General features: G+C 36.3%; 1 protein-coding gene across 1 annotated transcript in view; it reads right to left on the bottom strand.

Moving 5' to 3' along the window:
- The window catches only part of NBAS (NBAS subunit of NRZ tethering complex), a 161,484-nt gene that overhangs the window by 12,081 nt on the left and 136,588 nt on the right, over window positions 1-12,815 (bottom strand). Inside the window, exons 49-50 of the mRNA XM_066179945.1 lie at window positions 9,104-9,243; window positions 3,886-4,030 (exon numbers count right to left, since the gene is read on the bottom strand). Of these exons, the coding sequence (XP_066036042.1) occupies window positions 3,886-4,030; window positions 9,104-9,243 (285 nt within the window). The remainder of the gene's footprint in view (window positions 1-3,885; window positions 4,031-9,103; window positions 9,244-12,815) is intronic.

Raw genomic sequence — 12,815 nt, forward strand, 5'->3', positions numbered from 1 at the left:
AGCCAGGACCCCCAGGTCCCTTTCTGCAGTGCTGCTTTCCAGCTTCTCATGCCCCAGTCTGTCTGTAAATCCAGGGTTGCCTCATCCCAGGTGCAGAATCCGACACTTTGCCTTGTTAAACTCCATATGGTTGGTGATTGCCCATCCCTGTCGTTTGTCCAGGTCTCTCTATCCTTGAGGGAGTCAACAGCTCCTCCCAATTTAGTGGCATGGGCATGCTTGTTGTGAATGATATGACATGGATCAAGGAATAAGAAAACTAAATAAATACATTAAGCTTTATCTGATCATTCATATAGCTTTATCTGATCATTCATATGCTTATTAAACTTCTGGTAATTTCATATTCCATTGGATTTCTTTTGAGCTGCATACCTCCCATTCCAGAAAACTTACTGAATGAGAAGTCATGGATTCACTCCGTATGTCTTCTTTTCTTGAAAATGTGTATTCACAGCAACAGATGCAACTTATATTCAGAAAAATGAATTCTGAGAGTCATAAAATACATAATCTGAGCAAAACAGCAATTTTACCATGCTTGGTAACAGCTCCCTCTCAAAACCTGCTGGACAAGTTGAACTACTTTCTGCCTGATGACTGTCTAGCAGACATACTCAGTCTTAACTACTATGCCCAAGTACAGAAGAAGCCATAATCTCTTTTGAAGAAGACACACACATTCCAACACCTGCATTCCTTTTTGCACAGGAAAGGACTGGACTGCTTGCCAGCTCCTGAAGACTGTCCAAATAGTACAAATGTCAACTTGTATCACTGCCACTAATGAGTGCATGGCTGCTCTGGACAGGAATTGAAAACCCAAGCCCAGGAAGGAAGTCCTCACCCACAGCACTTCTCAGAGTAACGTAAGAGGGTTTCTGTTCTGCAGTGAGCACTTGAAAGCATTCAGGTGTCTGCTGCCTGCCATGAGAGGCTCTGCTTAAGGGGGTTTGATGTTACCTGTGAGAGGGTCAAGGGAAGGCCCAATTCAGAATCACCATGATTTAGTTGAAACTTTTTTAAGACAACTTTTGTTTTCTATCTAGTTATCCTATCAGTGGCTGACTGTGACATCAGCAAGGCAAATAAACCATATGCCACAGGAGTCTGTTTTGGGTCCAGTATTATTCAGTATTTTCATGGATGGATTGAAGGGCTGGATAATGAATACAAACAGCATTATGTCTGGAGAGGCTACAAACAGACTGAAAAGCAGCATTTAAATTCAACATTATCTGAAGAAAATGAGCAGACACAACTGTGTATGAACAAAATCACACAAGCTGAAATCATATATAAACTCCAAAAAAAACTAGCTACAAAAATTAGAAAAAAGAGACCAACCATCTGCTGTATTTTCGAGGCGGTAAGTATCTCATAGCCACTAGGACCCCAGGGTGATCATAGGTAAGGGACTAGATGCATTTTCCCATGTTAACTGACACAGGACCCATAGGCTGAGAGAAGAACATGAGATATTCAGAGGTTCAAAATCACATTTTGAACAATTACCAGGGGGAGAAGGATTTATCCCTTTCTAAAGAGATTAATCAGTCAGTGCAGATGTTGGACAGACCAAGCATGTGTCTTCCAGGCAAATAAAACAATGCTTTCTTCCACTAAAAGAAATGGAGGTATCTGTCCATTGAATAATGCAAATTAAAACCCTAAACAACCAAACAACCCACAAAAATACCCTCTCCAAAAGCAAACACAGACACAGATACAAAGATTAAACTATGTAACTATAGTTTAACTATGTAACTATCAAAAGACATTAAAAAAGTACTTCGCTTAAAAAACTAGACAGACCAGTAGGATATGGAATGGAAAAAAGAGTTAAATCCTTCATGACTATATCCAAAGATAGTTTTTCTAACTTCTAGACCACCTGACTTAAGTTACATGTGTTTTCCATTACAACCTTTGAACTTGGCAAGGTTGTAATGGGAGAGAACCTGAATGGCAAATGTTTTTCATTATAATTAACTGGTTTCAGTTTTAGAATTGCATCATTCCAGATTTGTCATCTTAATCAGTGTATTTACTGAAATGTGAGATCATCTAAACAGGTTAATTGTCAGTGATCACATTTTCATCTCATTCAGCCACACGACTGCAAATCTGTCATTTGAGCACTTAAGTACGGTAGCCATACATATAGATAAACTACTTGAACTCATACATGCCATTCCCCCTCTTCCCAAGTAGTGGCTTACAGGAATACAGCCTGTGTTTGTAGGTAACTGTACAACTACACATTTTAGTGCAACTCCTTGTTACTGCACAGCATTTTAGCCATAAAAAATGTATTTTACATCAGTAAGGCTGTTTAAACCTTGAAGATCAGACTAACTTCGTATCTGTACCTGTACAGTCATACTTACATGGTGGGGTCTTTCAACATTCTGTACCATGAAAAAACCAAAGGAAGGCATCTCCAACCAAAGCTGCCTACCAATACCAAAACTGTGTGTAAACAGTGACTTGTCATGGAGATCATGGAAAAGTTTACTCAACTAAGCAAAACGCAAACCATGACCCTTCTTTAGCAGAACTCTTGGCGAACTGACTGCTGTATGACAGTGACACTCACTGGGATTTGTCTCCCTGGATCACTGAGGTGAAGCAAGAACATTCTACTCTGATCAAGTTCAGCTATTCCTATGAACACTAAGACTGTGAGTTTACAAGCTATAATGCATCATTTCAGGACCTTACAAAGAAAAGCTACATATAATTATATGGATACAGAACCTGCTTTCCACCAAAGAGTCTTGGTGGGATGAATAAATTAATAAATGCACTTATCATTTCAGCTTACCGCCACCTCCTGGAATCGTGTTTTACATATATTTCTGAACTTGACTCAGATCAGTGTGTTGGACCAGGAAAAAAAAAAAAAACAACAAACAAAAACCCACACACCCACCTGTCTGTGTTTTAAACAGAATGTGTTGTTTTTATTCTGCTTCTCTTCCTAACATCAGCTGTTTTCTGTAACAGTGACTGCATAAAGATAATTATAAGAGATTAATCAGCCTACTAAAAATATGCACGACTACTCTGAAATTGTGTGAAGTTTATTAAGAACTTCTCCAGTCTGTCTTCATTAATATAGTGTTTACTTACAAAACACTTCAATAATTTTATACTTAAGGGATGTTTGTATTGAAGTATGCATACACAGTTAGGGAAGACAAGCTAGAATATCAGTTACTAGTTAGCAATTACTTGTATATTAAGGTTTTTTTTTCAATCACCATGTTTTTCAGGGGTTCCTCATGAAATCTTTATATATTTATTAGTAAGAGAATTACTGATAATTTAAGTAGTTTTTGCAACACTGATTTAAATGATAATAGATTATTAAAGCCTTTCTACAAATACATTGAAGATAATTTATAATGGAACAGACTTATGAAGATCAGCTAATCCAACCAGCCTCCAACCTGAAGCAAGTCCAACAATATCAAACTGCCTGTGACATGATCCAGTCACGTCCTAAGTACCTACAAAGATGGATTCTCCTTGTCTCTTCTAGGCATCCACCTGTTCTACTGTTTCATTACTTTAAAAATGACAAATGTTTTGCTTGGGTGCAGTGAGAGTTTCTGATGATGTAACATGTCCCTACGACCTCTTGTCCTTTAACTGAGCACGTCCGAAAAGAGACTGACTAATTCCACTCTTAGTTTTCTCTTTTAACTACTTAGTAAAGACATGATCTCCTGTAGTCATCTCTTCTCAAGACAGACTGAACCCAGTTCTCAGCCTCTCTGTTAGCTCTCCATTGGACTTGATCCAGTATGGCAACATCTTACTTGTAGCTGGGACCTAGAAACAGAACTCGTAAACATGATACCCAAAGTTAAAACTTACCTTGGCTGGGAGCATGTGCTTTGTCCCATACAAAGAACGGCAGATTTTCAAGATTTCATTTCCTCTGTTCTCCTTTTCCTCAGGTGGGCACCTCTGCAGCATAAAAATCCCCAGTTTCACCCAGGGATTATCACCTGTGCACGACCTGCCCAGTAAAAAAAGACATTGCTATAAAACATAAATATACATTTACCATTTTCTGTAGGTTGTTCCTCATGTGTGACTTAAAAGTACTATCTCAGGAAAGAAAGTTTTGAGACAAGTTACTGTCCATAATGCCATCACTCTTTCAATGCAACAAAGGAGTTTAAATTACTTGGAATTATGACATGCTTATTACAAACCCTGAGGAATTATACACCAAAGAAAGACTGATCAAATTGGAACAGCATAGGATCTTCTCCTGGCTTTACACCAGCTGATTTCCCAAGCAGAGTGGTATCGAGGGAGGGGTGACAGGAATCCAGCATTCCTAATTTTGTTTGCTTTGATCACATTCTAACAGCTTCTGTTTCTCAAGTACCTGTCTCTTGCTTCTGAGAGGAAAATATATAGCCAGATTCACATTTTAATTTTCAGGTCCAGTGAGTACAAACAAAAATAAACTTTTCTTCATAGCCCATATAAAAAAGTAAGAAAATTAAGTTACATGCATCTGAACTCTGCTAGTAGATATGGACACAGTTACACTTGTTTTACATATTTAAAATGTTCTTTTAATTCCACACAGAACCTCATGCTATTGTCACCATTACAAAGTCAGACATAAACAAATGGCAGACAGTAGATACAAGTAAATTTCATCATGCTGGACAGCAAAGGCAGTGTTTACTGTGATTTTTTTTTTTTTTTAAATTTTTTTTTTTATTTTTTTATTTTGTTGCTGCAACATTTTTTCACCTATAGTCATTTTTTGGTAGATCATGGAGATATTTTTGATACTTCTGTTAGAATAGGTGTACTGGTTACTAGTGGATATACTGACAGAAATGGTAACAGACCACTTTTAACTGAAAGCACAACACTGGAACACACCTACACTGCCATTTTTCTGATGTAAACTATGCTGATGCATTTCAATTCCCACCTACAGTGGGCTAAAATAATGCACAATTACAGCTTATATAATGATTGCATTAAGCCACAATAACACAAACTCTATGCTCATCTGTGCATAAACTTAAGAAGGTACAAGAGGCATTTTAAAATTACCCCATCAATTTCTCTGGTCAGTAATCAGCATCCCAAAGACAGGGTAAACTTTCCACTTAATCTTAAATAAAACAAGAACAAAAAAACAAACAAAAAACCCCCCCAAACCCCCCCCCCCCCAAAAAAAAAACCACAAAAAAACCCACAACAAAAAAAAAACCAAAAAAAAAAAAAACAAAAAAAAAAAAACCAAAAAAACACACCCAACCAAACAAACAAAAAGCCCACAAAAACAACTCACAGCAGGACCAAAAGTGGCACTCTGGTATTACAATTTAGTGAAAATTAAGAAACTCATTTTGTACATGTGACAAGAAGCAGTGAAGTGCTGTCAAAGTGCTGCTTTTCAAAGTCATTATTTTACAGCAATTGTTAAAGCAACCCATTAAGATAATTGTAAATGGAGTCTGTTGAGGAAGTCTGTTGGATTGACATACAAAGTGTCTGACAGCTCTGGAGAGGACAACCACCAATATCCACTATTTCATACATAAAAGCTCTCTACTGCTCATCGTCCACTTTCAGAAGTAAACACTGTAAAGAAGTAAAAGAAGCTCCCCACACAGTTATCATTACAGTCCAACATGAAAAACCAGACAGAGAAGCTAGGAGTGGGCAACTTTTAATGCAAATTAAATAGAAGTTATTGTCTTTCTTCCTTCTGACAACTTAATTGAGCCTTTCCATCAGTGACAGTCACTGAGCACAGAGCTGTCAGAAGTCTGGCTGGGAACAGCAGAGCTCCTCCTCTCCGCCCCTTTCAATGTGACGGGTTGAACCCCAAGATGCCAGGTTATTCAACAAACAGAACACGAGGCACTGAATCTGTGAATCCCCAGTAAGCGCAGGAAAAGGAAAAAATCCCTGCAACTCCACCTTTGCAACTGGTTAAAGGGATAACTCCTGCTCTGTGATCCATTTCTCGCTTAGAGGCACAGAGTCAAAATGAGCTTCCATTTCTATAGCTGCTGCCCCCAGAGTATATTAAGAAAATCTCTTGAAGAATTTTCCATTAGAAAAAGAAAACAATAGTCACACTACAAAACACAAAAATAACCAGAAAGATACAAGGCCATCAAGGCTTGCCATATGCAAATTTATTTAAGTAAAGTATCAGATTATATAGTTTACATACATAAAGCTTTTCTCACCACAGTCCCTTAAAACTATTTCAAATACTCCTGTGCACTATTAACAACTATCTACTATCTCTAATTAAAACCAAAATTAAGTTACCAAAATATGACACCTACAGGCAGAATTCAGTTTTCTTCTCTCCTAAATTTTACTTTAGTTCAACTGCGGCTAAAAAATTATTTCCATAATGAAAAAAGCAATTAATTCAAAACTACAGCAGAAACATCTTAATTTTTTTTCCCAAAGCAAAAAGAGGAAAATCTGGGATTAAGATTAAAAAAGTGAACTAGAGTACTGGGTCTCTAACACTGGGGTTATTTCAGTTCCAAAACACCTTATCAATATTTAAAATAAATATAAAAAATGCCTTTTGAATGTAGGCAGCAAGTTCCAAAGGACTGCAGAGCTTCAGGTACTGTCAATAATTTTTTTAAGAAACACCTTTATGAAATGTTTAAAATGACATCTGACTATGAGCCATCTGGGTGGAAAAGCATGCATGCATAACAAAGGTATGAAAATAAAATTTTAAGAAGTGTACGGCTTGGAGCGCTGACTGAAACAACCAAGCTACCTCTCTGTCTTCTCACAGTAAACACAGCATATTATGACAAGAAGAGAATCATACTTGTGATAATAAGTATTATTTTAACTAGAGTGTTTTAGAAAACAGTAACATAAAAAAAGCATTAAGTATGTACTTACTAACATATAGGTTACAAAAATTAAAAGCCTACCAAAAACCCCGTCAAATCTTAGTTCTTTTATTTCTTCTTCCTTTTAAACCTTTACAGAATATAAATTGTGTTTTCCAGTTTCATATTCATTTGAAAGTATTACATATTTACTGCTAGATTGAAAACCTAAATTCTAAGTATTCACATGACTCATACTTAAATTCCCCAGTTCCTGTAAGGATCATTACATTGGCTGTAAACAATAGGCAATAATGACCCTCTTCTGAAGGAGAGGAGGAAAAAAAGAGTAAACAAACATGTTAATACATATCATTTTAGTCTCTGGATGTTTTCCTCTCAGCTCAAAAAATTTGTTCATACAACTTGCTTTAAAATGAAATTGTTGAAAATACCACTAACAAAACAGCTCCTGTTCTTTACTCCCAATCATCCTAAAGATAGGCTTTTCAGGAACACATATACGCATACATATATGGTTATGGTGTTAACACGGAATTATACGGAACAGGAGAAGAGGGAAGAATTTTTTGTGACTATGTAATTGCCTAGGAGCCATAATGACTACTTTAGACTCTGAAAGAGTTTTGATACAGGCGACCCAAGTATTTGCATTAATTTTTACATCCAAGATAGCTGAAGTCAAAGAGGTATCCCACCTCTGAAATTTGATCCACAGTTAGTTGTGACTACACCTTTTTTTATCCTGTTCTTCAATTTAGGAAGTCAGACTGAAAGAACATTACACCAAGATGGAGACAGAATTACGAAACTTTTTAATGTCCTCTGTAACAGAACAGTAGACAAGAAATGCCCATATACAAGAAGGGTTCTCCTTTCAGAAACTCTTTAGTCTTTCTGTTCAACACAAAGAACATCGATTTTGCTAATTGCAGCAGTAGTTCACTTGACCTTTTGTTCTTTAAGTTTTGGTTTTTTGTTTAAAAAGTTTGACAGTTCCCACACACTGTGAAGCATCCAATTTTAAATTACAATCAAAACCAAAACTTAAAATGAAAGCTGAAACATGAATTTGTGACAGATCCCACAGCAGTCCTTGTAATTCTTAATATACTGAAGACAATTTTTGGCCTATTAAACTGTCACTAAAGAATTGCTTATGCAGAAATTCCAAACAAACTGCAAGCTTGAATGTGAAAAACCTTTGCAGATTACCTTGTACCCCACCAGCTCTCTACATACGCATAAGATAGTTACTTTTCAGAAAAAGCTAAGCCTTAACTCTTCTAAAAAATCAATGCACATAAACACTTTGTGTGTGAATGCAGTTCCCAAGTTAAAATAGGTTGTAATCAATACCCCTAAGTAATCCAAAATAAACACCGTTTAATGACTCTAACCTAACTACAGTCAGACATGGCTAGCCAAAAATTTATTAATATTACTGCTCTCTGAAAGATATGCGACCCCTGCCTCTCCACATGAATTTATCAGAATCCTTATATCTTAGAAGTGATCAGCAGTTATAGAATACAACAGCTAAATTTTTTACTTTCAAATGTATTCAGAAAGTCACAGACAAAACCCAAAGAACTGATAAAATACAATGTAGTCTGGATATTCCAAATTACTACTTCCAGTTAATATCCACTTTGACAGGTGCAATTCTGAAGTCATATAATTATTTTAATCTTAAATTGGTTTGGATGCTTTATTCAGACACAAAAATAATAGGTAGTGGATCTAGGCAAGAGAAGTGCCATTCTGTGGTACCATTACCCACCCAGACTGCCTGCTACATCCATCTGAACATCACCTTTCAAAGACCTTTCTGCAATGTGTTAACTTTGAATACAAAGAACAGTAAGAACTTTCTGTTCTTTTTTTTATGGACTCTGTTTATACTGTTAAAAACAAGAGCAAAATACTTAGCTCGAAATTTAAGAAGACTGAACACTCTCCTGTGCAAGAGTACAGGCAATAAAATGTTTTTCTGCCCTCCTCCATGACAAACTACATGTGTATATACAGGTTTTACAAGAAACTGACTGATTAGATTCTGCTTTAGATAAACCATTTATTCCTCCCAGTACAACCCTTTCCAAAGGACACACTGCTACTAGCCATGTTTGAATTATCTGACTGAAAACAACATGATATCAAGCAAGAAGACTGAACTCTTTTGTTACATGGTTGTTTGAAGAAACACTCACCCATTGCTCCTGTCCATTGGCGGCCAAGCCTGAAGCAGCAAGACCAAGTGCTGAAACTCAGACAGACTCTGACTGGACTCCAGAAGTCCCAGGAAGAGATGGTATCTTTTTTCTTCATTTTCAATATCTGTTATCTCTACCTGAAGGAGACAAAAACCAACCAACCAAACTAACTAAATCAGATTTTTTTTTCCCTCCCCCAGAAATCAATGATTTAAAAGCAATCAACAAACTATCTGTGGAGAACATCACTGTTCCAAAACAATGCAGGAAACACAGTGAACATAATTTTCCCGGAAACCCATTTTCTTATCTCTCATTTTCAGCTACATGCAGATAAAATGGGAGAACACAGACAATTTGGAATGACTTAGGTGGACATTCCTAGAACAGTGTAATCCCATACCAGTACAATCTTTGATTAGTTCAGAGGATCAGATCTCTGTCTTCTTAAAACAACCAAAAATTCTTTAAATTTCTTTTTCTCAATGTATAGACATATATACCCACATTTTCAAAGCATGACTATGTCCAGTGCTTTCCTAATATGTACTAATCTCACTCACCCATGAAAATTCAAAAGTTTCATCTGAATTTACAGCACCTCATCTTTTCTCACCTAGAAAAGAGCCTTGAAAGATGCTTCTCAATTAATCTACCTAGCAAAGAACATTTGCTAATAAGTAATACAGTATTTCTCTGCATAGGTGTTTGAACCAAAGAAAAACAAAACCCCACTGGGGTTGTCCTATTGGCTCCCAGACAATTCCATCTTGGGACAAGTGACTATCTGTTGAAAACCTGCAGCTTTTGCCTGAACTTGAATTGACTCCAGTTGATGACGGGTTCTTTTAAAAATAATTACTGCCTGCAGTTTCATGGTAAAAATGCACAAGGTAGAAGGTCTGACTGCTGAAGGAAGGTTTCTGTAAATGAGAACCAACTTGCTACTAAATGAGAGGTAACTTCTGTTTAAAAGTTTGGATATCACACCAGGAGGGCTTTCACAAATTGAATAGCAATTCACTGCCTACCTGACATACACAAGTTTTTGGAGTTTAACCATTATTTGTTACAATAACAAAGTAGCTCCCTCTATATTATTAACACATTCTAGCACTGAATTTTTCTTCCAGAGTCCAGAAACTTCCAGAATATCAAACATTTCTGTTTCATCTTATAATTCTGCTGAAGATACACAGCATTAAATGTTAACTTTTCTGTTTCAGCCCAAGTAGTTCTAAGACATCAAACATGGGACAAAGTTTTCCTTAGTTCTACAGCTACTCTGAAAGATTAAAGATCGCATCCCAGTCTCTTCAAAGTGGCTCTGATACATCAAGGGCAAATTTTCAAAAGAGGCTGGAAAACAAACATTACTGATGCATTTATTGAGTTGCCTACATAATCTGTGACTTAAAAATATTTAGTGTTGAAAAACTGTTTTCTTCTGTCTCCAGAGTATATCTGAAAGCACCATATACTAAAACATTTCAGATAGTGAAAAAATGTTTCCCAGATCTGTCCACTTGAAATATTTTTCTTTACTGCAAATGTCACAGAGCAGACATCAGTTACCCACTTGTAACATATATACTTGGTAATATATATTACAATGCTAGATACTGAAATGACAAGGCTGAAAAGAGAATGGAGATAAACAAGAAAGGAAAAAAGGGACAGAAGACATTAACCCCTAAGGTTCCAAGGTATTTACAATCTTAGCAACTTAAGTACTAGCTAGAAAACAGAAGCTCTCACACTGCACCCATCCCCAAATCCCTTTTTCAGAAAACTAGCTCTTTATATATTGAAAGGAAGTATATACCATTCTGCATGGTCCACTGAGTACATTTTGGTATATCTTCACAAACAGCACGTTACTCCAGAACACAGACTAAATGTTAAGATCTTTCTAATGATAACCATAAAAATGACAATAAATGGCAAAGACAATATCAATACATGAGAAAAACTGTCAGAGAAGGTCCCCTACTAGTAGCAGAGAATAGATCAGACATCCTACTTTACGTGAACTGGTTTCCAATAATTCTGCCTTATAACGCATCTTTGCAGACTTGGGTTTACATTTTTTTATGAGCTTAATTAATCTAGTATCATAATTTTGTGTTTTGGACAGCTGGATCCTTGCAGCATGATTGCTCATGACATAACATACTAATTCAACTGAAGTCAACCAGAAGAATTACCTTTCTATTCTCAAACTCATAGAGCATTTCTGCAGCATTTCTCTCTAAAATGGCTTTTTTTCAAGTCACCTATTTTTCTCACTAAGAGTAATAAAGTGAACTTTCTACAGTGTTAATGATTTGTGGTTTTTAAGAAGACTAGTGAAAATTCACTCTTTATATGGCATTTTAGATGCATGTCACTTCCACTGAACATGAAACAAGAGAGATTTCAAGTGATAGTTCCTTGCTAGAAGGAAGCAATACCTTGGAACAGCACATAGGAATGAGGTTTTAATTTATATTTACTATGAGTATCTATCTACCTAGATAGATAGATACATCGATCTATATAAAACACACAGAGAGACCTTAAGTTTTGCCCTGTATTACTGTCTTTGCTTTCTGAGTTTGAGGGAGAGCACCTCTGAGGGAGAGTGAGGAAGCAGACACCTCCAACAGCATAAACAGAGCATGCTCTATGTAAAAAGGTAAAAATTTTATCTTTACAAAGTGAAAGCTAGCTGAGATGAGTTGCTGTGGTTAGTCAAGCATCTTGTTTTGTTGCAATAACAGATTTTTTTTAAAAAAATCCACTTTTAATTGAACACTCTCTTTGTAGCAATTTTGGATGATCTATTCAGGTGACCCTGACTGAATGTTGTAACACAGGGTAATGGGACAATATCACTCTGCTTCCCCTTTCTTTCTAAAACAAAACCCCAAAACATCTTTCTAAACCACTCCAAGGTTAACCATGCAAAAATAACCCGCCATGAACTGCTCAGAGGCCCCTGAACACAAGTGCCTGTAAAGAACCTGTCAATAAAAAGAATAATGAGGCTCATTGCCAGCCATGAATTTCAAATGCCCCCAAAGAAATATGAAAAACAAATGGAAAAATAACCCCAAACAAACCACAAAACAACAAAAGCAAGAAAAAGGAAAGCAAGGGCTTTCGGTTTTAACAACAGATTTGCTCAATTCTGACTTGATTCTCCTCAGTTTCAGGCAGTCTCTTTGGCAGTAGAACACAGTCGGCATAATGTCTCTCATTAAAAGGCTGCATAAGTATTTACCACAATGGGAAAGTCAATTAGGGGAATTAATTTTAGAAATTATACTCATGATAGATTATAAAACAAAACAAAAATTAAGTAAAGCCAAACCTTATGTTAAACTGTTTAAAACACACAATTTCATTACTAAGGGACTAAATATGTTCAGAATCAAGAATATACAAATGTTATACAGATGTTAAGGTTCCTTCAAAAGATCATACAGGAAATGCACAAAGGAAAATACTGGCTACACAAACAGCATGAGCTTGTCATGGCCCACGAAAGATTCAGTGTTGAATTAAAAACTCTGTGCACTTATAATTTCTCCTCAAATAAATCAAATCTTTCTGCCTTGTGATTAAATCTTTCCAATTTGCCTTAAATATTATTATTGTAAGACTCTTTCCTCGCAGATTAGATCCTACTAGATGCCCAAAATGTTGAAAGCACTCAGTTTACTGA

Source organism: Chamaea fasciata, unplaced genomic scaffold (assembly GCF_029207755.1).
Source record: "Chamaea fasciata isolate MVZ Bird 193981 ecotype frontalis unplaced genomic scaffold, bChaFas1.0.hap1 SCAF_3, whole genome shotgun sequence".
NCBI classification, from domain to species: Eukaryota; Metazoa; Chordata; class Aves; order Passeriformes; family Sylviidae; genus Chamaea; species Chamaea fasciata.